This window comes from Parasteatoda tepidariorum, chromosome 11 (genome assembly GCF_982258835.1).
Source record: "Parasteatoda tepidariorum strain Cologne lab strain chromosome 11, Ptep-v5.0, whole genome shotgun sequence".
Taxonomy (NCBI): domain Eukaryota; kingdom Metazoa; phylum Arthropoda; class Arachnida; order Araneae; family Theridiidae; genus Parasteatoda; species Parasteatoda tepidariorum.
Window position 1 is genome coordinate 18324419 of NC_141765.1, and position 27388 is coordinate 18351806.

Genomic DNA, 27388 nt, shown 5'->3' on the forward strand with positions numbered 1-27388 from the left:
AAGAAAAAATTGTAATACTTTATAAAATAGTGATACATAGAATGAAAATACGTCTGCTGATAATTTTTGTAAGCCTGTGAAAACATGTAAAATCTTGAGGCATTGCAAATCAAACTTGCCAAAAAGACACAACTAAAAGATTTGGAAAAAAAAATCAAAATAGTTCATGTAACATACAGAGTAAATTTAAGGAGTATTAAAGCTTAACTTTTTTTTTTTCAGTGAATAACAGTTGTAGTAAGTAGCACAACAAGCTTCCAATAATATATTTCAGATTAGCTAACTTTTGGTGATACAGGATGCACTTGGATAGCTAGAAACCACACAACAGTAAGTAAACTTCAAATTACATAGGGTGATTCAAAAAAATTTGGCCAATGAGAAAGGACAAAGCAGGCATACAAAGAGAATAAAAAACCATATAGGAACAAGCAGTAGCAAATGGTTCTGGTAGAGGCGAATGCAAACTAAACCTAATATACAAGGACAATAAACAAAAATCATTTTAAATTACTTTATTATTATAGTATTTCAATCTGTTATGCTTTAACCACCAATACACCTACACAAGATGGTGAAAGTTGTTTATTTGGGCAAGTTCTATCACCCCTTACAGTTGTGACCACTAGTTTAATAACACCCTACCTTAATAATTTTATTTCAGAAAATCTATATTAGAATTAATAGGTTTCCATGTTTCAATCAGTTATTGGCATTCAAGTTAGTTGAAAATAATTACCTGTTATAATTATTGTTATAAAAAAAATTTATCAAAATCAGTCAGAAATCATAATCAGATTTAGAGTGAAAAAAAATCATTTAATAGAATCAAAAACCTGTCCTAATTAACCTTGACAATGCTTTCAGAGTTTGGTAATTTTCTTTTCTTCCTTGAATATTAATTTGTAACATTTAATGTGTAAATTATTAAGACTTCACTGTTGACAAGGATTCTAAAATTTTTTCCAAAGTTCTTTTTTTGAAGATGAGGTCACAACAAGATATAAAATTATGGAACACCTTATATAAGGAAATTTATTATTTTATGTGGTATCACAGTTTGCCAATATGCCCATTTTATGCATCAAAGTTAAGTTTAACTCCTCGAAAATTTTACCGTGAAGGAAAATACTGCTTGTAGAATTTTTGTTAAAATTGATAAGTTTTCTCTCTGGCTCTTAAATACTTTACAAATTAATCAGTTAGTTAGTTAGTTCTTTGAGAGCTATTGGTGCAAGTGCCAAAATCAATCAGCAAAGTGTAAAAATTAAAACTGATACCCCTTTCGAGTAACTTGAATTCAAAAAACATATCGCTTTAACATTGCCAATAACTATAGCTGCTTGTGAAAGAGATTTTGCAAGTTAAAATAGAACAGTCATTAAAAAACAAGCTTTGCCTGGTGATAAACATTTAGATGAACTTTAAGTTGTGAAGAACCTCTTAATCTTGCTACTAAGGTAAGATTAACATAATACAACATAAATTTCAAACATACTGAAAAAAGCACTAAAAAAACCCCTAAAAATTTTATTATTAAATTCCGTTTTGTTAGGAACTTTAGTCTAATTAGCCTGTAGAGAGCGAAAAAAATTGGAAATAGTGTGTCATAATGTTGTTTAGTTATATATTCAATTTATAACTCTAGAATATATCTGTTTATAATGTAAACTATGCTATAAATGGGCAATAATTTACAAACGTGAACTTTGCTTTGAAATTCAATCTTATATTTTAAAATTTACTTCTTAAAAAATTTAAGTAACATGAATGAGTAACATGTGTATAGTTTTTTATTTTTCTAATTATGGCATATACATTAATAGACATACAACCAAAATGGTAACTTAAATTTATATTTATCCTAAAATTTAGTATTATTCAGAAGAAAATTTTTTTTTAACACAGTATCAGATGTGATGAGATGACTGTTGCTGGAAATTTGAAGTTTTCTTTATGTCTTTCAGTTAATTTGTACAAATTCATAAGTAATTACTTTTTAACAGCAACTTTAAATCCATTGCATAAATAGAACTTTCATAACAAAATGGTCATATTCAGGAACTTTGAAAAAGACTGTAAACTAGATCAGTAACTTACTGTTACAAAGCATGGCTGAAAATTTTTTTTTCTTCTCTCCTTTCATGTTTTTAATATTTCAGACAGCTCAGGGGCCCCAAGTTGAAAGGCTTTGAGGGCCACTTTTACCATAGGTTGAGCATCCCTGGTTTAGAGTAATTGAAACTATTATGTGACATATGAAATTTCAAAAGAAAAGAAACTATTTAATAAACTTATTTTGTAATGGGTGTTTTTATTCTTCACAGTTGACAAGCTTGTAAATCCTGAATTACAAAAGCATATTTACTCTTAATACAAATTAGAAAATAATCATCAAACATATCATCATTATATCTAAATGAGTGAATTCATCAGAAAAATTAATTAGTGCAAGTACTGAAAATAATATTATCTCACTTGAAAGTTAATAAAAACAAAAAAGTTCGATGAGCGAGATTCTCATGACTTTCGATTATATCACCATAGTCTGTTAATATTCCAGCAAATTTAAAATAAAATAAACTAAAAAAACTTTGTTAAATCCAATTTTAAAGATTGGTGTTACTCTGAATTAGAGTTGCAATGGCATTTAAGCAATAAACTGGTATTTTTATAATCGAGAATACATTTAAAAAAATTATTATATGAATATATAAATTTATCTTTAATTAACAGCAGATTTAAAAGCTGTTCTAAGAATGTGGCAAACAGAGCATCTGCCCAAGGCCCACATTACAGAACTGTAGAGAGGTCCCACATAAATTTTTTTGGTTAATTGTAAAAATTTAGATAAGTTTTTCAAAATTACTTCGGAAATAAAAATGATCAAAATTATTTCTAAAGACCCAGTACAAGAAAACTATTCATAAAAATCAAAAAAATATGAAAAATAAAATGCATTTAATCATTTTTTGTTGATTAAGTAGGACTCTTAAACACAAAGTTTTATATTTCCTCCTTATGGTTCCTGCGCTTAATAAATTATCAATAAAACTCAAGTGACAGTATGAATTTGACAATAAAATAAAATCTAAATAAATGTTAATGTTGTTCGATCCTAAGAATGAAATAAAAAAAAACTTCGAAATAAATCATGTAATTTATTTCAATAATTTAAGCGAAAACCTAATGATCACTAAGGGTCCTTCAAAATTTAAAAAAGTCCTGCAAGACGTTTTGCCCAAGGCTCCTACAAAATCTACCAATAGTTTTGCTTAACACATAACTGCAAAACATAAAAATTTCTTTGTGTAAACAAACTATTTTTTCCAAGCAAAATCATTATTTTCTTCCAATCACACAATCCTTTTAAAATGCATAGAATTTCCCTTGTTAATAGGAAGATTTCCATATTGTGATCAGGGATAGGATTATCACCAAGTGTTGGCGACTACCAAGCAGCAGCTAGCAAAAAACATCACAGAAGGGGACCAACAGAAAAATTGGTGTGCCAGATCACGATACAGATATATCCTGCAGTAATTGTTTTTTTTTTTTTCTTCAAAGGAATGAAAATATTTCCTTTTCCAGGCTAGAATGTAAATTTAGTGTTTTAGGAAGGGATGATATAGTACAGAAACTCTTATGAGAAAACTTTAAACAAAACTACCCAGATTTAAAACAAACTGGGTGTTTTTAACTAAGCAAATCATCAATGATTGAAGGTATTAGTATTAAAAAAAAAAAAAAACAAGACATATTATCCAAAAAAAAACAAATTTTTTTTTTTTACATTCGTTTTGTTCAGAATTAGAATAATCAGTAAGTAATTTTTTATTTGAGTTGCTACTTAAGATCATATGAAATGAATCTTAGGCCGTGAAAATGTTGTCTGTTATGTCAGAAAAGCAGTAGGTATCCTTAGGAATAGCATGCAAATTCTTATTTCTCTTGAGTCGGTGGTAATAAAACTTTTAAGCAATGGGAGCAGGATATATCTTTAAGTAATTGTTTAATACAATCGAAAAATTATATTAACTGGAACAATTAAAGAAGATTACATATTAACAAATAATGTAAGTGATTCCAAAATTGTAAAATAATCATTAGAATAAAAATACAAACTGTTGTTTTTTATTCATAAATACGTATATTTTACCTATTTTATCAAAAATACTATATATAATTTGTAAAAAGAACAATGTGACGCTAGGAAACTAAAATTAGCTGAACATAAGTAATGCCTACTCTAGCAGCGTGTGTTTGTGTGAATCAAATCAAAACAATAATAAAGCTCGACTCACAGTCGAGATAGACCGAAATCGGTAATATTCGGTGCATTTCGGAGAATTGTACACAAAAACTTATAAATAAAGGAACCAATCAAAATAGAGATAATTAAGCATGTGACTTTAGCTGACCAATAAGATCTAAGTTAATTTGTAAACTGTCTGTTCGGAGATAATCGTTCTTTTCTGTCAGCGCAGAAAAGTTTCTAGTTATTGCCGCCATTTTGTACTACCCGAGGATTGTTTGGTCTGTATTGTCAACATATGCGTTAGCATACGGGATAACCGTACGTTGGTTACTTCGCAGTACGTGCTGCTGGTTTGTGTTTATCATGTGTGACTACTGAGGAGGTTGTAAAGCTGATCGTCAAAAGTCATTCGTGATTGTAAACATTATGTTATGCTTTCGTTCGAGTTTGTTTGTGAATATGGAATTAAGATAAAATCATAAGGATACTGAGCAATTTCATCTATAGATATAAAAAGCGGTATGTAACTTAGCGATTTCAACACAATGATTATTAGCCTTGAGTGCCTTTACCATGGAAATGTACATCGAACAACATGGCACTCGTCGGGGCCTCCAGTGCGGTTAAGTATTAACTGCACTCTAATATGTCTTAAATTTTGTGAAATCTGACAAATTTGGCCATTCGGGAATTGGTCCGAAACTTGAAGCAATTAGCTTCAAGTTAGGCTTACTCATCATGGCTGACCACTTAGTTGATGGACCGCCGAATAAGCGACCAAAACTGAGTGAAAACGCTATTTCTGACACACCAGGTAAGTTTTGTTGTTCTTTAATCTTTGTGTGTATATAGTATGTTTCAGATGTATTATTTTTCTACAAGTGTATATTTCTCTATAAGCATGTTTTATTATATTATTTTATAAGCTTAAACCTTCCTTTAACGCTTTGTTTACATTTTTACTAACCAGAAATGAAGTTTGTTTTAATTTTATTTCTTCTCTAAAAAGCTTCTACAATTATTTGTTTGTACCGAGTGATATTATGATTTACTGATGTTTACATTGGGATGTTTTGGTACCATTGTTTACTTTTTATCATTGATTTTACTTTTAGAATTGAACTAATATGGAATTATTTTAACATGAACTTGAGGAATTAAGTTTTATTTTCCAGAAGCAATATTCTCTACAGATAGTTAAGTTTCCTGGGCTCAATTAAAATTTTAATAAACTTGTTTTGATATTAAATTGTGGCTATCCTAATATATTTGTTGTGTGTTTCAATCAGTTGTTGTCTATTGATATTTTTGAGAATATATGCTGTTTTAATTATAAAAACGATTTATTAGTTATAATAGAATGGGGGATATTTCTGTATATCGGTCCAATGCTCCAACTACAATCGCCTAGATGCCAAATGGATTTAGAACTTTCACATTTTAAGAAAATACATGTGTCACAATCTGCGGTAGAATAATGTGTAAAGTCGTAGCGGGAAGATTTTCATATTGTGAACAGTGGCAGAATAATCGCCGAGTCTTGGCAACTTCCAGGCAGCGACCCTCGAGAAACCAAACAAAAACACAACAGAAAGGGACCAAATAGAAGGCAGGCACCCCAAGCAATCATTTACATGTTGTTTTTTTTAAAATTGTGCTTGGTTAATATTAATTTGCGATTGTAGTTTGCTTGGCAGATCTCGATACAGAAATATCATAGCAACTTCATTGCTGCAGCTCTATAAAAAAAAATTCATAGAAGGGGAAATTGGTATGACGGATCACGTCATGGAAATATATATAAGTCAAAGTTCTAAATGAAAACATCAATAATAGGTTAAAATTATTGAACATAGATACCTCATCAAGGTTCCCACGGCCCTTGACAGTCCTTGAATTTTTTTTTCTCTAAATTTAGGTCCTTGCAAAACTTGATAGGTTCTTGAATTCATCCAGTACTGCCAGTGGCCCTTTTTATAAAACACCCACGGGGACTTTCTCGTTCTTTCTGTTTTGTTCCCGAGATCTCTCTCAAGGTTTTTTGGCGCCACCGTTTCTAGCCGGGCCTAGCGTTTTGGTGTCTGGCCAAGCGCGCGGAGCATAGCAGCCAATCACCGCATCCGGGACGGGACTCCTCTTCATCGTCTGTCGCATATGCTTAGATCGTTCTTTTTTCTAATTGAAACTGTAATACTCTCAAATTTCATAACAATGTCTACCTTGTAGTGTTCAATAAATTGCCCTTTTACCATCCACACTTGTCCTTACATTGGCGTCATTTCAAAACTTTATTGTAAAGCGTATTCGCAAAGGAATGTAGCAAAAGTTATCTGACCAATAGGGAAGCTACACAGGTTAAGTTTATTGTTGTGAAATTTAATGTTTTTTTGGCCGTAGCAAAAATTATGAAACCTTTTCTGAAGACCTACCATAGTGACCAGATGCACTTCTTTTACAATTTTTCTCCGAAGATACATTTAATACAAACAAGCAGTCAGTTGACTTTTTTAACGTTTATAAAAAATAAACCGTGAAAAATTTTTCAAATGCTGCAGAGCTGTGCAAGTTTAATTTTTCCGATGAAGTAAATTTCAATTTAGTGAATGAGATAACCTTAGGATTTGTTGGGGACATTTGTGTTAAGCAGCTTTTAAAAAGAAACAGTTTGCTCTCAAAAGATGCGTTTAATGTCCGCATGGAATCCAGAAGTTTTGTGACAAAACTTCTGGAGAAGCTGTTGAGTAAATGTCCAATTAATTATTGCTTAGTAAGGAATGTATCTTATTTCAATCCAAGAAAAATGGCACTTCAGCCTGAGACTTGTCAAAAGTCTTAAAAATTTTTTTGATGAACTTGAATGAAAAAAAAGTTGTTGTGGATGAAGAATGTGATGAAATAATTTTTCAATTCAAGCATTTTATTGAAACCTTTGTGACTTGCAATAAGTTTTCTTTTCAAAATTTTTCTACAGAGAATGATAGGGTAGACACCTTTTTCCATAGTTTTATCAGTCAGAACAAGAAGGCTTATGATTAATTATGGAATACTATGAAAGTGACTTTTACTCTTTCACATGGACAAGCATCCATTGAAAGAGGTTTCTCCTTCAATAAAAAAATTGAAGTTGAGAATATGATACAAGAATCATATGTTTCTCAAAGAATCATTAAAGATGCTATAAGATGTTACGGAAACATTCTCAATGTACCTATTACTGAAGATATGAGAAGATCAGTGTCTATGGCTCGTCAAAGGTATTTAACTAGTCTAGAGGAAAAGCGCAACAATTAGAAAAACAGAAGAAAAGAAAGGCTATTGTAGAAGAGGTGGATTTTTTGCGATCTAAGAGGGCTTACTTAGAAACTGATGTTACCCAAATGGAGAAGACATATGAAAACCTAACTGAAGAAGCTGAGAGAAAGATAAACATTGATTTATTCATCAGATCAAATCAGGGTTTCCGCTACGGTAGCTTTTTTCGCAAAATGCGAAAAGACCCCTCAAAAATGCTAAAATTCAACAAAGCATTTTCGCATTTTTGCTAAAGGATTTTACTAAATTCCATTTTAAAAAAAAGTTTCCGCGAAAAACCATGACGCTAACATTCATGAAAAAACTTGATCAAACAAGAAGGAGAAAAAATCTAAATATCTTTCGCAAGAAGAACCATGACGCTAGCGTTATGACTGGTGTTGGAGCGGTGGTTGCTGCTCTGTTCAAAAACCAAAATCCGCATTTAATTTCAGTACATTGTGTGGCACATAGGCTAGCATTAGCCGTGAGCCAAGCAGCGTCTGAGAATGCTTACCTGGTAAAGTTTCAGGACATAATAAAAAGAATTCACTCTTATTTTGAATGCTCCCCTGCAAATACCAGGCGATTGAAGAATGTTCAAGATATCCTTGAACAAAAATCAAGGAAATTCATAAAGTTATCAACAACTCGGTGGTTGTCTTTGGGGAATTCAGTTACAGCTCTGGATTGCAACTGGCAAGCTCTTGTTAGTGTTTTAATGGAAGACAAACGTCCTGTTGCTCAAGGGTTGTTAAAAAATATAACTACTTTTTTGTTTTTAGCAACCACTGCCATCATGAATGATATCATGTTCAACATTAATAAATTAAGCCTCATATTTCAAAAATCTAATTTAAATTTTGAATATGTTCAATCAAGTGTGAAGGCTTGTATTTCAAGTTTAGAAGAAATAAAAAATGGCACCGGCACTCATTATATGAGTTTTTTAGATGATGTGCCTAAGAAGGAAAGTGAAAAATTTGAGCTTCAGGGCCGTATAATTTTAGATGGACTGAAACAGAGGGAAAGATTCCGCAATTTGATGCACAATTTTTTAAACTGTATCATTGAAAATATTACTGATAGATTGGGAGATTTGGATAAAATCGAAATGTTCAATATATTTATACCTAGCAGGATGCCCCATAGTTCGGAAGAATTACAGCATTATGGTGTAAAGAAAATCCGTTGCATTTTCAATTTGTTTTCGGAATCTCCCAGAAAAGATTTTCAGTTTACAGAAACTGAATTACTTTGTGAATGGGGATTATTTAAACACATCTTAATGCAACGATGTAAAAACATGTCATTTAATGAATTACTTTTATTTTTATATACCAATGATGTGTCTGAACAGTACCCATTAATAACTTCTGTTACAGAATATTGTGCAACAATACCAATGCGCACTGTTGACTGTGAAAGGGCTTTAGCTGCCTTAATTTGATTAAAACAGGTTGTTAATCAACCATGTAAACAATTTGTTAATGATTAATATTGAGGGCCCTAAAAGTGCATTTAACTTTCAAGAAGCATTTGTAAAATGGGCAAACATGAAAGAAAGGAAGATTGTTAATTATAAACCAAAATGTTTTGATAAATAATAAATGTGTTTTTTTTTTGTTATAGGTATTCTTTTTGATATTCTTGTACATTAAGCTATTCTTTGTCAGATAACTTACAGTACTTGTTTGATATAAAGTAATTTTATAAGCCTAATGGCATTTTAGCATTTTGCTAAAACTTTTTTTCAGATTTTAGCTTTTTTGCTAATGAATTTTTTGACTCAGCTTAAACCCTGGATCAAATTCTATTAAAAAAACTATTAACGATGTTACTATAAGATGTTACGGAAACATTCTCAATGTACCCATTACTGAAGATATGAGAAGATCAGTGTCTATGGCTCGTCAAAGGTATTTAAGTAGTCTAGAGGAAAAGCGCAACAATGAGAAAAATGAAGAAAAATAGAAGAAAAGAAAGGCTATTGTAGAAGAGATGGATTTTTTGCGATCTAAGAGGGCTTACTTAGAAACTGATGTTACCCAAATGGAGAACACTTATGAAAACCTAACTGAAGAAACTGAGAGAAAGAAAAACATTGATTTATTCATCAGATCAAATTCTATTAAAAAAGCTATTAATGAAAAAAATCAAGAGCTAAAAGAAATTGATAGCAAACTAACTGAAGTAACAAAAGCATTAAACAAATATGATTAATTTTTGTTTGCATTGCAATCATAGGTCATTCAAAAAGGTTGGACGCTTTAAGTTTCAATTTAATTTCTCTACTTTTTATGGGGTAATTATGTAAGTTTTTATGACTAAAAAAATGTTTCATAGCTAAATACTTTTTTTGCGTGAGAATCAGAATATTATTAGGTAAAGTTAGTTTCACAACCAACTATTTTAGATGCATTAAAGTGCAATACATATTATGTCAAATTCAAGTGCAATGTTTATTACTTTATCTCAGATTAAAATGAAATATTTTCATTAATTAAGAATTTTTGTTAATAAAGTCATATTGTATTATTTTGTTTGCTTCTTATCTCTTAAGAGACAACAACAAATATTTCCATTGTATTGCTTCCTTTCGTTACTTTATAAAATAAATAAGCTATATATGGTTCATGAATATGTTCCTTCTAATTTTTATTTTCAGAAAGAATTGTTGCTGCATAATATTTAGAGAAGGTTGTGTAAATTATGGATGAATTAATTTTATAATTTCAGAAATGATGTTTAATAGAGAAGAGGGGGGGGGGTATGGAATAGTCATAGAATATGGAATACCTAAGATTTAGCTCTGTCTCTCTCGTGCAGCCATCACATGGAAATACCCAGGTTTAAAGAAATCCCCTCTTCACCATTAACACCTCATTTGCATAAATTATAGATTGTGCTGCAAATGATTTTGTGAGTTAATCTTTAAAACCAGTAGGGTTGTTTTAAGAAAAATATAAATGGTAGTCCATAATACATATACTCCCTTCTCTATATATAGGCAAAGCATTTAGGTATTATATTTGAAATTAATTATTGCCACAATAAGCATTGTTTCTTCTAGTAAAATGGAAGAGAATAATTTTTAAAATTGGTCTTAGATTAAGGTCCTTGAAAAGTTTGTTGAGGTCCTTAAAAAGTTCTTGAAAGTCCTTGAATTTCAATCTCATCATAGAGTGGGAACCCTGCTCTTTCATTTTCATTTGGATAAGCTTGTTAGTAAGTTGATCAAAAGCTAAATCATAATATCTGACCTTAACTGTTTGTTCCTTTAGTTGGGAAGATTTCTAGATCGGTAACTTTGCCTAATTAATAACAAAGCTCTGATGGCTTCTGGGTAGTGACTCTCGGGTAACTAATGAAAAAAAAAAGAAAAACAGTACGTAAGGTTATGAAGTTCAAAAGTATAGCTTATAGCTACTCCTGGGCAAACCTCTATATTCCTTTATTAATCTTTTTTAGTTTAAAATGCTTGGCGATTGTAGTTGGCATGGGTAGGTACTGATACGGAAATATACCCCATATTTTTACTGTTTTTTTATAAACTTCTACCAGATCCTCGCTGAGTCTGCAATTCTTTTTATATTGACATAATCCAAATAATATTCTTTTCATCCTACCCCTCTACTGATTTGTTAATTTCTTGCTACTATGTCAAATTCTGTGGCTATGATAGTTTTAAAATATCAAATAATTGCTTATTCCATAATTGTTTTGCATATAAGAGTTATAATCAAATATTTCTTGATCTAAAGTAAGTTTAATTTTTTTTCCTGTCTTTCCTTGTAAATGGGAAGTGTTTTTATGAGTACAGATATTGCTTGGAAACCAAATTTTTTTGTTTGATTTAAAAATTTTTTGAGAATATGAATCTTGATGTTCGATGTTAAAATCTCTTGAATACAAATCTCGATGTTTGAATTTGAATACGAATTCCGATGTTTAATTTTCAAGTTACTTGAAAACTAATCATAAGTAGCTTTTAAATCGCGTAAATGCCAAATGTGATATTTGATATGAAATCTTGAAAATACAAAACAGAATCTTAAAACTCGTATGAATAACAATGTGTGGTTTTATATCATACGTGAATTGAATTTTTAGTCTTGTTTACGTATGAAACTGTAGAAGGAAACAAAAAGCATAAAGACATCTTTTTGTAAAAAAAAGCTTAAAACATATTTTCTTTGGGAATTCGAAAAATACTCACTTTCTTTGAAAAGGTGGATTTTGTATTAGATTGAAAATAGTGGAAAAAACTTATTCCTGATACCAGCATATTTAAAAGTTAAATCTTCTCTCGTAATTGCGTTAAAACTGCACGAAGCAGAGAAAAGTTTTCATATCACTCTTGGCCTGATTGACCTGCTTGTTAGAATAAGGGAGGTTTAGCTATTTATTTTCTTTCTTTTTTAGCTGTACTAAAAAATGTTACATGATGGTGGCAAATTTTCTAACGGCATTCCCGTGTTCATTTATATTATAAATTCCTGAACCATTGGAAAGAAATTCTTTCATTTCTGGTTACGAGGAGTTAAAATAAGTCATATACGGATTATAGAATTAGGCTCAAGATTCTCTCGACTTTCTAAGCTTTAGAAGAAATTAGAATTCTAAATTTTATTCTCTTTGATCATGATTTGTATGTAAAACTTAATGGTCTTTTGGACTCTCAGTCTATACACATTTTTAGAAAAACTAAATATGTAAATAGTTAAAATGTTTTCTTTTTGTGCAAAATATTTTCACATGCTTCTATTTCTTTCTTTTTTCATGATTTGAGTTGGTATATATTTTCAGACTAATTGTTTTTTCCCCATTCTCATGCTTGAAGAATATTAAGTAGAAAGGCTGTTACTAAACAAATGGCTGTAATGAAACCTGGCTGGCTCATGTAAATGGGTGAAAAAAGACTGATCTCATTTTTCCCAGAATCTCATTATTTGGATTCAACTCTCCACAATCTCATTTTTAATAAAAATCTTGTTTAATAGTACAAATTGAAATTTCTGGGAAACCCCTAATTGTTTTGACCTTCCTTTCAAAAAGTACAAAAACTACTAAAAAATTATTTGAAAATTTTTAAGATATTTAATTCAAACTTTTTTCATCTTGCCAAATAGGATTTGCTACAAAATTAAGAAATTCTTTTTTTGAAAAATTTTTCCGTGGATGCGCAGCATAAAAAAACTACCTTAAATGCTTATGCCTTGTGCATTTTTTTAAAAAAACCACAAAAGTTTTTTAAAAGAACTTTAAATAAATAAGTTTGTAATTAATTTGAAATTGTTCCAAAATATTGTTTGATTCCATTGAATAACTTATTAAGTTATATTTAAAAAATGTAAGGGTTAAAAAAAAGTTTATATAAATGTTCATATCTCCATAAATATTTACTCTTAAGTTTATGAAACTTTAAACAGCTATTAAAAATAAGGACTAAAGTAATCAATACAAGTTTATTGTTTGATTTTCTTGTGTAGCGTATTCAAAAATATTTGTTTTCTTTTGCAATTTATTGTCAGTCTCTCATGAATTAAAAGTCGCATGAACTAAACATCTCTTAAGTTATATAATAAATTCTAAGTGTTTCTTGAGAAATTTAAAAAAAAATGTCAAAAACGCAAAAGTGTCTCTTTCGTTATTCTAGAATAGTGTATATATACATGTATGTTATATTATAATTATTAATATTTGCTATGGAAATAATATACAGGGTGTTTATAAAGTCCCGGACCCATTTTGATGTTTAATAACTCATAAAATAATAAAGGTAGATTAAAATTAATAACATAAATGGTTAGATAGACTCAAAAAGTTTCATGACCCTTGTCAATGAACTTCCACGTGTGCTCTCTTCGTCGCACGGAGGATATAAAGTCTATAGTCAATTTCACGCCAGGTAGCGGCAAGGATGTCTGCATCCACAGAGACTATTGCGGTTGTAATTCTGGCTTTTAGGTCATCAATGTTCGACACAATCCTCCTGTAAACATCGTCCTTTATAAATCCCCAAAGAAAAAAGTCCAGCGGCGTTATATCAAGTGATCTGGGTGGCCAATGAATTGGGCCTCCTCGCCCAATTCATCTTCCTGAAAAAAGGTCATTCAAAGAACTACGAACGATGATACCCCAATGAGGTGGTGCTCCATCTTGTTGCAAGAAGACATGTGGCTGAAGCCCTTCTAGTTGTGGAAATACGAAGTTTTCCAACATGTCTAAATATACGACTGATTAGACCGTCTTTTCTGTAAAAAAGAAAGGCCCAATGACTCGGTCGTACATTAGTCCACACCACACATTAACCTTTGGGGAATCCCTTTGTGTCTCACGGTATTCATGGGGGTTTTCAGATTCCCATATGCGCACATTATGGCGATTAACAATGGCAGAAACATGAAAGCTTGCCGCTACCTGGCGTAAAATTGACTATCGACTTGATATTCTCCGTGCGACGAAGGGGGCACACGTGGAAGTTCATTGACAAGGGTCATGAAACTTTTTCAGTCTATCTAACCATTTATGTTATTAATTTTAATCTGTCTTTATTATTTTATGAGTTATTAAACATCAAAATGGGTCCGGGACTTTATAAACACCCTGTATATTCCAATCAGTTATAAATGATAAACTAATATATCTGTAAATAAATAAACATCAGTTAATAGTATTTACCAGGTTTTCCTCTTTTCTCCATGTTTTTTACCAGTTTATGGCAAAAACCTAGTTTTTGCCATGTCCTGGTAAAAACCCAATTCTGCTATCTTTACATAAATAAAGGAGATAAAGTTTGAATTGTGCTGGATCTAAACTTCTCTTAAGTCATAAAATAATCCTTTAAGCGCATTTTGAGAAGTTTAAAAAAATGTCAAAAACTCAAAGTGTCTCTTCCATTATTGTAGAGTAGTGTATATGTATATCAACAAGTAATAGACCATTGGACACATGATATGATGTATGTTATCACCTAAATTGTAATTGTAAAACTAATTATTCGCATAACCAGGTGAGGCAAATCTTCTGACTATTAAAAACTTAGAAAATTGATATATCTATTAGCTTTCAATGTGAGCCAATAATCATAAATTAAAATCACCTTTACAAATTACATTATTTTAATATATCATTGTATACCATAACTTTATTACAGCTGTATTTATATACAGAAAATAACTGAATAGCCGGAAAGTTTAAATAAGCAGAATTATGTAAATTTCAAAAAAAATAATAATAATTTTGATATATTTTTTTTTTATAAGAAATTAATTGTATCATTTAAGAATATACAGTGGTGATAAGGGTATTTGAATGTCCTAGGTTTTAAGGAGCTATGCATTTCATAGTCTTGAGACCAGCCAGAGATTAATACAGCATGGTATCCAGAAATTAATGCAGCATGGTTTTCATCTCATATTCAGAAAAATGGAAAAAACTTTGCGAACTTTCCCGCCATTTTAAGTTAGAATGTGTAGGGCATCAGAAGATGCGTACATGGAAAGATTGGGAAGGTTTTTTTCTCCTTGTGCAGGGAAAGAAAGCTCCAATCTCTTTATTAATCCTAAAGATCTTTAGGTCACGCAGTGGGCCAGCTTCCAAGGTTTCGTGGCCAAAATTAGTATTTCGATAAAAAAAATTTCAAAATTTGGGGTTTTTTTATTTAGGGTTTTCATGTACAGGTAAATTGAATTCATAGTTGAAATTTTGAAATACACTAAAAATACCAATAAAAAAATAAAAAACAAGATGGCAACTGAAATATGGCGAGCAAAAAAAAAACAAACTTTTTTTATGTGTATATAGTACGTTTAAATAATTAAATATAGTAAGGAAAATATAATAATTTTTGTAATTTTATATTAAAAATGAAAAGCAAATTATATTTCCGAAGTAATATTACAAAATAACGCGAAAACATGAAAAAAAACGTAATTTTTGTTTTTCGGTATATTTAGTCCACCTTTTGCAAAATGGGCAGGTTTTTTCGAAAGAAGAAATATCAAAGAAGACGACAAAAAAAAGTTTAGCTAATTACCTTGTGGAACTTTTTGGAGATAAGTTTCGAAAGTGACTCAAACATTGTAAGATGACAAATGATAAGATATAAACAGTAAGTTTGTCAAGTGTATTAACCAATCCAACAAATTGAAAAATTGTATACTATAATTTCAGACTAATTACTCTGATAAAAATGTAACAGAAAGGTGAAATTCCTATATATATTTCTGAAATATAAATTTAAAAATTTTTTTTAAACTTATTTTTCACTACATTATACTCTCGTCGGTTCAAAAAGTAAATTATAATGTTTGGAATGATTATGAATACTTAATTTGGGCGATATTAAAGCTGCCTAAACTTATTTTAGTTGAAACTTAATTTTTGACTTTTGGCCAAAGATCATGGTCTTCTGGCTCACTGTGGGTTGGGAAGGGTTGGGGAAGAGACATATTCTTTATTTTCTCTTGTGTAACAGAAAGTATTAGTGATTCTCCAATTGGCTGACGTCAATCAAACGAAGAACCACCTAAAATCTTAAGAAATTAGTTAAAAAAAATCAGTGATTTTTTGAAAAAGTACTTAAATTTAAATTTTTATAAAATGTTTAAATCATTTTCAAAGCAAGCTGAATACTTAATTGATTACACACATTCCAGCTAATTCATGATTAAATAAAGTTAACTGAGAATTAATGATAGTTAAAATCCCCTGATGTCACTTTAAATCGATAATACACGTAACACCAAGCTCAGCAACTGAATGCCAAAAAAAAAAAAATCTTAAGACGGTAGAAAAAACAAAAACCTGGTAGAAACTCTATTAGGCTGAATTGTCAGAACGCAATCTAAACTAGGTAGTTTAAACCACAGTTCCTCGGTGTACGTAAACCCGGTCTAAACAAAAAACTAGGCTTCATTGCTCAAACGTGGTTTTGCCGAGGTTTAAGGAGACTGGAGCAAGACCAAGCTTATCGGATGTATTTGCACCAAAATTTTGCCTGGTTGATAAATTCACCCAATCAGGTGGAAGGAATCGCATCTGTCACTATTTGGAAAAGTCTTGGAATGTTTTGTTTACATTTCGTAGATACGATTTAGGTCTGAAAATAAAGTTAGTTATGTAGGAATCATTGCATAATTAATTAAGAAATATTTTTTTATGAAATAGGATTCGGTTTTATTAAATGTTGGGTGTTTGCAAAAAAAGTTATTTTGCAGAACATTATATTTTAAATATTGAGCAATGAACACCAGCCTATATTCCATTGTAAACGAAATAATGCTTATCTGACTTATTTTAGAAAGAAAATTTTAAGAAATAATGGATTTTTAAATAAAAACTTTGCATGGCAAATAAAAATCTGAATAAAAAAGTTCTTTTTAAATAAAACTGATGTATAATAACATGTATGCTTGTTTTTATTACTTTATTTCTCTACCTATGATGTATTTTTGTGTTAAACAAAAATACATTTAATAATATAATCTTATTTTTTTTCATTCTATATAAATGAAAATTAGTGAAAAATAATTTTTCTATCATGCATGGAACTTTTTATTGCTATGACTGATTTTACTATGATTTTTGTTAGAACTTAACAGTTACCAATTAATCAATTAAGTGAAGGTAAGTAATATAGACCTGATCAACATTGGTATACCGGACATAAAAACTTGTTAATAAAATTGGTCTCAAAATAAAATTTCTTAAATAAAATGTACTAATAATTAAGTTTTTGCACTAAATATATAAAGTTAAATTTTTATAAGCCAAACACACATTCTTAGAACCTCATTTTAGTATATTTGTTGATCACATATCTTTATAAATAATTTTTGTCCTCTGTAGAGGGGATGGCTCTCCTGATTCGGTAGCCTGATGTCCTGCATACGAAGTCTAGCACTTCACAGTAAAACAGTTTTATGAGGACTGATACAGCACACCCTCAGTCCCTACGCTGGCTGATCAAAGTGGTTACTCACCCACTTACTGACTGCAGCCAGTGGTGCTTGACTTTAGTATTCTACTGGTAACTGTGTCTTTACGGTCAGTCCAATGCGGGACTAATAGAGATGAAGAAATAAGCTCAAGAGTGTTAAATTTGTGTTATGGAAAAATTCTATTGTATAAGATTTTATTCTTGCGATTCAAGGGCATGCACATTCTAGAAAATTTACTTAAAAGCATAATTGGAAACTATTAATAAAAGAGGAAAATCATTTGTATTTATTTAAAATTGACTTAAGTAAGCTTTTGTGAATTTAAAAAGCTTTTTTTTTTTTTTTTCAAACAGCACTTTTTATTACTCACATGCTTAATAACTTCTTAAACTTTTTCTCAGGCTTACGAACTTGATTTTTTTAACTTGTAATATATAACACATAAGATGTTATATACTATATACATACTTTTTATATGGCCCAGATTTTTTTATTTTTAAAATTGCATTATAGTTTTTAATAAAACAATAAAACATAAGCATTTTTTGTTCAAAAATTTTTTTTTGTACGAATAATATTTTTACTGTTACATAAACCAACATGAATAATAATAGTATGGCTTTTAATTTTTAATTCCATGGAATGAAGTTATTAAGCCAACCAATGTCACATGTCTGTTGTCTTTTATCATAGACTACATACACAAAGTTAGTTTCTCATATTTTTTGATTAAATAAATCTCAGAAATGTAGAATATTAAAAACATGAGCATGTCTTCATTTATTAGGGAATCAATAAAATTATACTTAGTTAAAACAAGCTGTCTTCAAAGAATCATGTTGTGGTGTTCACATGCTCAGTTGCAAAAGTATAGAAAAATTGCAATTTTAAAATTCATTTGGCACTTTAGTAATTTTAATTGGCCTGATAGATCATGTTGCGGAAATATACCTGAATTGTGTTAGTTCATTTAATAGTCTATTTTTCCTTAATAGACAACTGCTTTCTGCCACTCTTACAGGGCAAGAACCACTCGTTTCCATAGCATTAAAAGTTTATCTCTTGGTTATTGACAATGTACACAGGAAAAAATTTTAATGCAACTTATTTGTCAGACTTAGTTCATAGTGCCAAGACGAACCAGTTTTCAACATCTGAAATGACTTTCAGTCAATTAAATTAAAAAATGGAAATGTGATTTAACAAAGCTCAAAAAGCAGTCCAAAGAAAAATTTTGGTATGGCATAAACAAAAAATTATTGCTATCTCATATTGCGGTAATGAAAAATTCTTTTTCATCTAGTCTATTTAAGCTGTGGTGCTAGAGACATGTAAATAGAAATTAAAGAACATTGTATTAAGTTAGTCTATTCAAGTAAATATCTGTGCACTTAGTGTTACAAAAACATAAATATAGTCTTTAACCAGGGTTGGCAGGTTTTTGACATGTGACAGTTTTTGACAGTTTAAACCATGGTTTAAACCGTCACGTCAAAAACCTCATTGTCAAAAATGTCGAAAATGTCAAAAACCTATATTCATATGTGAAATTTAATTAATACATAAAATTTATATATTTTTTATAAAGGATAGTGTTTCTAAATATGTTCTAGAAAAAATAAATTTAAAATTTTGAAGAAACACTTATATTTTGAATAGTAACCAAAATCTTGTACTTTTGAAAGCTCACATCTTATGTAATATTATGTATTCATTTTCATGTGTTATTGAAAATCTGCAGTGATATTATTAAGAAATTTATTTATAACCAAATTTAGTGTATAGTATAGATTATACTAAAAATTAGACATTTTTAAAGATAAACATTAGCAGTTTTGTACATTAGACATCTTTTAAAGAAAAATCTTTTTAATATTCTTTTAAATCTTCTTAATAATCTTTTTAACATAAGACAATACAAATTTAAGTGCTTTCTGTTAAATACACAGAGTAGTTAGTGTTGATTTACAGTATATTCAGCCTATTCATTTACTATGCTGAAAATTTAGTTTATCCAAATACTTGTGAATTTCATTTTGCTGAATACTATATACATAGTTTTGTTGAATATCTAAATATTCAGCTGTTGAATAATTACTTCTTGCTTTCAAGATATGCATTATTTGTATTCTTAATACAAGTGGGGGAAAAAATTAAGAGGTAAAAATTGTTTTAAAATGATAAGTGTAATAATTATAAATAAATATAATAAACAATATGAATTATATTTATCATTATTCACAATATAACTACTTTTAAATTCAAATTAACATACTGGATAATAAGGATATTCGGTATAACATTAAAATTTTTTTTCATACACTTGTATCAAGTTTGTATTTATACAACATAACTTGTAAGTTCCTTATAAATATTAGTTATATGTTCCTTATATGTCAAAAATGCATAGTAATAAACTTTTAATTTTCTTAAGTATCAAAAAAAAATTTTTTTTTTCAGAATATAAATATTTAAAAAAATTTTGTGCAAAATTTTTCTGCACATGCATTTGAATATAAATTTCTGAGATTTTAAATCTGTTATTTTACCTTAATTTTAATTAAAAAATATTTTAAAACCTGCTGATTACCTATAGTATAATTAAATTTCAATATAATGCATGGCAACTGTTGGTAGTTTTAAAGTTTATATATTTTTTTGGCAAACTTTAGTTTTTGACATTTTTGACGGGTTTTTGACGGTTTAAACCAGTATTATACCCTTGTCATGTCAAAAACCACTTTTTGACGTCAAAAACCCAACCCTGTCTTTAACAAATTAATTTTCGCTTATATTTTTCTTATAATTTTGTTGAAATAAATGCTTTGACCAATTACCACTAAAACCCACCATTAACAAAATAAGGTGAAAAGTGGCTGTGAAATTTTTTTTTCTAAATTAAGTTTTAAGAACAGTTTTTTTTCCAACTTTCACCCCGGGTAACTAGCATTTATGTACTTAAAATTTATAAAAATGAGAATTATAACATGCACAGTAACCTTTATTCATGGCATGAAGTTGTTATTCTCTGATTTAGAATAAGTGATGTTTTTTTTTTAATACTTAAGAAAAATGGAGCAAACAAATCAAAAAAGATAATTTAATGTTTGCGCTTTAAAATTCTGTTGACTGCTACTAAAAAACATATGTTAAGAGGTAAGAAATTTTATAAATAAATGAAACTTCCCTCTTTAAACAAATATAAATAATATAATCAATGTTTGAAACTATCAAATAAAGTAAATACCGTCATGTGGGGCTACTTTGTGCAAATTCGAATTTGGCACTTTTCAAGTGCTGCTATTCAGTATTATGTTTCTTTCACAATAAAAATGTGTGGAATTTGAAGACAGAAGTCTCCTCTATTACTACAAACATTTTTTCGAATTTTAAAACAATCTCGGAGTGTGTTTTGTTTATTCAATGTCAACAACTTTCCGAGAACGTCGGACGTCGAAAAGTGTGCGTGGAAACTTTAGCTGTGAAATGCAAAGACGTTAACGACAGAAGAATTGTCAGACGTTATAAAAAAAATACCCGGAACGAGAAATTATCGTGATTACACTTTAGAAAAGCTGCAACAATGTTTGCAAGCAGTTGCTGGTGGTAAGTCGATTGCAGAAGCTTCTCGGAAGTAAAAAATCCACAGAAATACTATCTCTAATAAAATTCACAGGAATCACGTGAAAAGTGCTGGTAAACTATTATTTTTCTTCTACAAAGATTTTTCTAATGAATTAATCAAACGATTTAACACATAAAAATATATTTCATAGGACATCAGGTGATTTTCACAGAAACTGAAGAGCAAGTTCTGTCATGTTCATTCAAGCATGTTATGTTCAAATTTATCAATATTATAAATGTTAATGAATATGTAATAATTATTATTTTTTAAATTTCATCCATTTCAATGTTCAAAAATGTATATGGTTTCCTTTTGTTTAAACTCAAATGTTTTGAAATAAACATTCTTTTTAAGAAAAAATTCTTTATAAAAAATGGTATATTAACGCTGAAAATTATTATCAAACTAATATCTTTACATATCTTGATGTATTTGTTATTAAAAATGTCAACAATTAACTTTTTTAACAATTTTATATCAATATTTTACTAAAAACCTGATTATTAAACTGAATTCCTATCGCTGCCCAAAGTAGCCCCACTTGGGGGCTATTTTGTGCAAGGTGTTTTGACTTATTATTTGTTAATATTACATACAAATAATGCCAATATTGATCAAATTCACTCGTCGGAGTCCAGTTATGAGTATAATATTGATAAATTTTACTAAAGTTTGAATTAACATAGTTTTTTACATGTCAAAGTTCAAAAACTGCGAAATCCTGCACAAAGTAGCCCCACATGACGGTAGTAATAAATATTGTCAACATGTAAAGAATCAAATACTTTTTATTAACAATAGCACTATTTTAAGATCAGTAGTTGGTCTCTTCAAACATTCATGATTTTTAATTTCAAAATTTTTTTTAAACTTCATTTAATACTTAAATTTACTTTCGTATCCCTCGCATTTTATTATTCCGAAAAGGTCTATCCCCTGAGTGGCTGAATATAATATACACAATCAAGAATCGGAATAAAAGCCCCATTCAGCAAGTGAGATATTTAATTACCTCAATATTTATTTTCAAGAAAACAAAAATTACTGATTGGTATACTGTCAATTCAGAACAAATCTTGGAGATCCAAAAGATGCATTCTTTCATAAGATTTTATAAACACTTTAAATGAGACAGAAAAAAATATACGATATTCACACAAAATTATACTATGATTTCTCAATAATATGCACGTATTTATATTTTAAAACAATACAGAACTAAACATCTACGAAAGCGAGATAGTCGTTCTCCGATTGTAAGTAGACGATCGAGGTTTAAAACTCGTCTGCCTGGTTTAAACCTACCTCAGACTAGGTTTAACTTACAAGGGAAACTAGGGAAGTGTGACTCGCCCAGGGCTCGAAAAACAGCCCGTCCTCGGCGGTCAAAAATTCCCCGCGGACAACGAATTTCTCGAATCCGACGTCCGCGCGGACGGCCATTTTCCCGTTAATGTTCGTGATACATTTTCAATTTTTGTTATCTTATAAGAGTCTACCGCCTCAGTTCTAAAATGACCCTCTAATCTAGAAATACAGCAACATACTGCAGAGGTTGAAAGGGCTTTTCAGCAATAAACTTACTAAAAAACACATTACGTACTGGTCTTAAACAAGAAGCGTTAAGCGCAATTATGAGCATCTACCTAAATGGAAAACCTCTTTCAGATTTCAGTGCAGAAACCTCTATAAATCATAGACTTGATTGTGGAACTGGCAAACGTCATATTTTATTCATTTAAAAAAACGCAGCACCCTCGGATAAATTGACATTCCGGTTAACTTGACCTTTGTCATTTAAATTATTTCATAAAAGAAATAAATTATTTCACAAAAGAAATACTATGTCACTATTAGTAACCTAGTATTTCTTTTATTACTGTATAATGTAATCCTAGTAACTACTAATTCATTGTGCAATTTATATAAATGTTTGTAATAAATAAGAGAAAATTACATTTTTATTTATTTAGAAGCTACGGGTTAGTTTCAAAGGAGGACGGGTACAATGTTGGACATGCCGTCCTCGGGGACGGGTAAAATTTCTGAGTTTTTTCGAGCCCTGGACTCGCCAATTTTGAAATAAACGAGTGGGATGTATGCCTTATGAGGAATTATTTTAGGGGGCAACATTCGTTTCGGCCCATAGAAGGTCCTGTGAGAGATAAAAAATGATTCAATATGTAGAAAAATCGGTATTTTATTACTTCAATGCAGACTATTAGTTATTGTAATTGTCTCATACTCCAAATAAATTTGTTAATCAATTATTAATTAATTGCTAATTACAAATTAATTATTAATTAATTAATTGATTTGCAATTACATACTCCAATTAATTTGGTAAATATTTTGGAAAAAAAATTTTAAAAAATTTGATGTCAATTTTTTTTTAAAAATTAACCTAACAGGTTTTTCTGAAAAACTACAGATATATAAAATTCTCGAAATCAATTTTGACAATAAATATGCATTACATACATAGTACGTGGAAGTACCATAAAATTAATTGGAGTATGAGATAATTACAATAACTAATAGTCTGCATTGAAGTAATAAAATACCGATTTTTCTATATATTGAATTATTTTTTATCTCTCACAGGACCTTCTATGGGCCGAAACAAATGTTGTCCCCTAAAATAATTTATCATAAGGCATAGGGTAAACCAACCAGTGAAGGAACACTACCCAGTGAAGGAACATTTCATATATATTGATTAAAAATAAGAATTTGAAAGTTTTTTGTTAGATTGATTGGTAACAATAGCTTACTGCCAAATAATAGGAAGTCATCTAGCAATGTTTTGGATTACCTGGTCAAATAGACTTCTCTGGATAAATTTTTGAATTTGTTATTATCTCTGCAACACTTTGTTTCTTTGAAAAAATTATAAGGCGAGAGTTCGTATTTATATGTTTGAAGTGGAATTAATTGCATGTAATAGTCTTATTTTTCTCACTGTGAAAAAGAGAATTCAAAATATAGTTATTGAAGTTACGTTTTATTTTTTTAAAGCACCATACCATAATCAAGTACTGAGATAAGGGGGTGTTTATTCACTGGATCACCAAACGATGAAAAACCAGTGAAGGAACAACTGTTCCTTTACTGGGTTTTTTCCCAATTAATGAAAATAAAATAAATTTTTGAATTTTCTTGTACTTTTAGTCACATTATACATCAAAATTCTGTTTAAAAGAGAAAAAATAACTTCTAACCAGTGAAGGAACAGGCATGTTCCTTCACTAGACCACCAAACGATGGAAAACCAGTGAAGGAACAAGTGTTTCTTTATTAGGTTCTTTTCCCAGTTAATGAAAATAAAATAAATTTTTTAATTTTCTTGTACTTTTAGTCATATTATACATTAAAATTCTGTTTCAAAGACAAAAAACAACTTCTAACCAGTGAAGAAACAGGCATGTTCCTTCACTGGTAATACTTCCCGTGAATGAACGTGATATGATTTTACATGACTCTAGGATAAGAACTTCTGCTATATAGAGGACAACCGAAATTTCGTTAAAAATTGTATGAATAATTTCTGAAATAATTTCAGTTCACAATGCTAATTTAATCGCTTAATTTACGAAAAAATTATAATTTATATTTATTAATGGGGTGTGTAGTTGCAGCAAATGTTAGGCAACTTAATAAACTATGTTTACAAATCGAAAGCTAATTAAATGTAATCATAAAAATTTGAATAGAACATTTTTTCGCTGGCTTTTGCACCAAGAACTGATAATAAATTATCATTATAGGATAGCAACGTGATTGTATAATTTATAAAAACTACTTTACTATGTTAGATTTTAGAAGCAAGCTCCTCAACACAAAAAAGAGCTAAACAGAAACGATACTCAATTTCTTCAGAAGCTTGAGAGGGAAATCCCTCAAGATTTGTTGCAAATTTTTAACGCAGCATTGACTGAAGAGTCTAATATCGAAAATGTCCAAGAGCCTGTACTTTTTTCAATATGGAAGAAGTACGTATTAAAAGAATACCACTTGGTTAAGTCAAACTTAGGAACTGAAGCTAGTATTGATATTGAATGCATCTTAGATATCGAATTTGAAATGAGTCCTCATGCTGATCCTCTCTTAGTTGAAAAAAGAAATTATTCTATAAGTAAAATCAGTACTTCTAAAGATCCTCTAAATACAAGTCAACAAGAGATGTATTTTCCTCAAACTTCAAGACACCTTTCCCCCGTCTATTTTCGAGAAAGGCATTGTAGAAATGTTGCTGAAAAATCAAAAGAAGTTTGGAAGAACCATTTACATTGGCCAAATATTGATGATAAAAAGAAAGGTCAAATAAGAAGAAAAATTAATAAATTACCTTTTGCGCTAACTTCAGAGAAATGGCAAAAATTTCAAGAGGCTGACAGATCTAAAAAAATGTTAAAACAAGAGAATATGGAGAAGAAAAAGAAAGAAAAAATACTTACAAAGGAAAAAAAGCTTCAAGAAATAAAAGGAAAAAGAGTAAACAAAAAGGTGATAAAATAATAATGATAATAAACAGCATCGGATGACACAATGATTTAGATTTGACTGTCAAATTATAAGAAAAATGATTTTTTAAAATTTATTTTGTATTTAACATCAGTTTAATTTCTAGTTCATGATTACAGAATAAAGTTAGCATTTTAGAAGTACTTGTATGTTATAATTTCATAGATAGTCTTGTTTTTATATATTTGTATGGCTAATGAATTCATAAAGAGCATTAAATTATAACCAAAATTAAGTGTTCCTTCACTGGGCAATTTTGTGTTCCTTCACTGGTAAGAGCTGTTCCTTCACTGGGTCTTCTTACTACTTGTTATTTGAACCTCCAAAACTTTAAAACAATATTATGTAAGTTCTCTACAATTTTTTTACATAATTTGCAATTAGTAACAAATATGTTGACACTGTCATTTAACTAAAATTACGAATTTTGAAATTAATATGATTTTTTAAGAGGCAAGCGAAGCTTAAGTGTTCCTTCACTGGTTAGTTTACCCTACATCCCACTAGTTTATTTCAAAATTGGCGAGTCACACTTCCCTAGTTTCCCTTGTTAGACAAGGCTGAACTAGATCTTAAGAACCGCGTTTTTCCTTAAACTTCGTTTCTGCAATGCAGCTTGGTTTAACTTCGCGGTTTAGACCAGGTTTAAAGTTAAACTTCGTTCTGACAATGACAAATGCAATGACATAATCGATGGGAAAATGCAAACTGTGTAAAGTAGAGAAGAAAATTTACCTCAAATCAATCTCACCTACATTGATTGAGGGGTAGAATGGAGAAATTTCCAAAGAAGAAATCAACATCTAGTAAGCAAAAGTAAAAAAACAAGATTAGATTAAAAAACATTTTTCGTTTCTTGCCTCAATTCTGATGAGGAAATACTTTGCTCATGCATATCAGCGAACAGGAAGTTTTACAGAAATTATAAAAAAAAAAATAATTCACTATACTATAATTTACTGTATGAACATTAGGGTAAAAAGTATGACATGAAAATACAAATTTTAAAATGGGGTATTAAAAGAGCAAAAATAAAAAAAATTATTAGAAATTCAATATTAAAATATATATATAAAAATAGTTGGGCTGCATTAAATAATTTTTTAGCGATCCAGATATAGCGGATATTGATAATCCCCTATATTCTGAATAATTGCACCAAACTGAAGTTCAATTGGTGACAGACTGAGACTGGCATTCCATTTTTTGATGGTGTGATTATCTTTTCTTTTTAGATGATTACTACATTACTTGGATCATTATCTGGTTGTCATTACAGTGCCCCCTGCTTAATAATGTTCATTAGCAGGGGGTAATTCAATTGGTAAAAGAGAATGAATGTACTTTTATGTTACAAATACTATTTACTTGAACTTTTTTGTATGAATATACTTTGCATGTTTCATATTTAACATAATTTTTGAATTAACCTTTATAGATAGATTACCTACAAATGCAAAAATCACACCTTTAGAGTAGCTAATTCAAAAAAACACAAAAATCTTATCACACAACACAAAAATGTTCTTACAAAAATTGCGCTATTGGATTTTAAAATAAATGTGAATATGAATCACAATTTTTAGAAAATGCAAACTGCGATATTGAATTTTTAAATCACATTAATATGAATCACTGTGTATAATTTTTAAATAGCGTGAATATGAATCGCAATACATGGTTTTTAAATCAAGCAGAAATGCGAAAATCGAACTTTGATGTTACAAACACTTGAATACG

At 29.7% G+C, this 27388-nt stretch overlaps 1 protein-coding gene and 1 long non-coding RNA gene across 5 annotated transcripts in view; one reads left to right on the plus strand and one right to left on the minus strand.

Moving 5' to 3' along the window:
- Nucleotides 1–173: 173 nt before the first annotated feature.
- LOC107451017 (uncharacterized) lies at nucleotides 174–4298 on the minus strand. Its single transcript, XR_015430566.1, has 3 exons — nucleotides 4160–4298; nucleotides 2101–2224; nucleotides 174–313 (listed from the first exon to the last, which is right to left on the minus strand). It is a non-coding gene; the product is annotated as an uncharacterized LOC107451017 (long non-coding RNA).
- Nucleotides 4299–4467: 169 nt separating this feature from the next.
- The window catches only part of LOC107451016 (histone lysine acetyltransferase CREBBP), a 139440-nt gene continuing 116519 nt past the window's right edge, over nucleotides 4468–27388 (plus strand). For all 4 annotated transcript variants that reach the window (XM_016066972.5, XM_016066973.5, XM_016066974.5 and 1 more), the window contains exon 1: nucleotides 4468–5072. In XM_016066972.5, coding sequence (XP_015922458.1) covers nucleotides 4997–5072 — 76 coding nt within the window. In that variant the 5' untranslated portion in view covers nucleotides 4468–4996. The remainder of the gene's footprint in view (nucleotides 5073–27388) is intronic.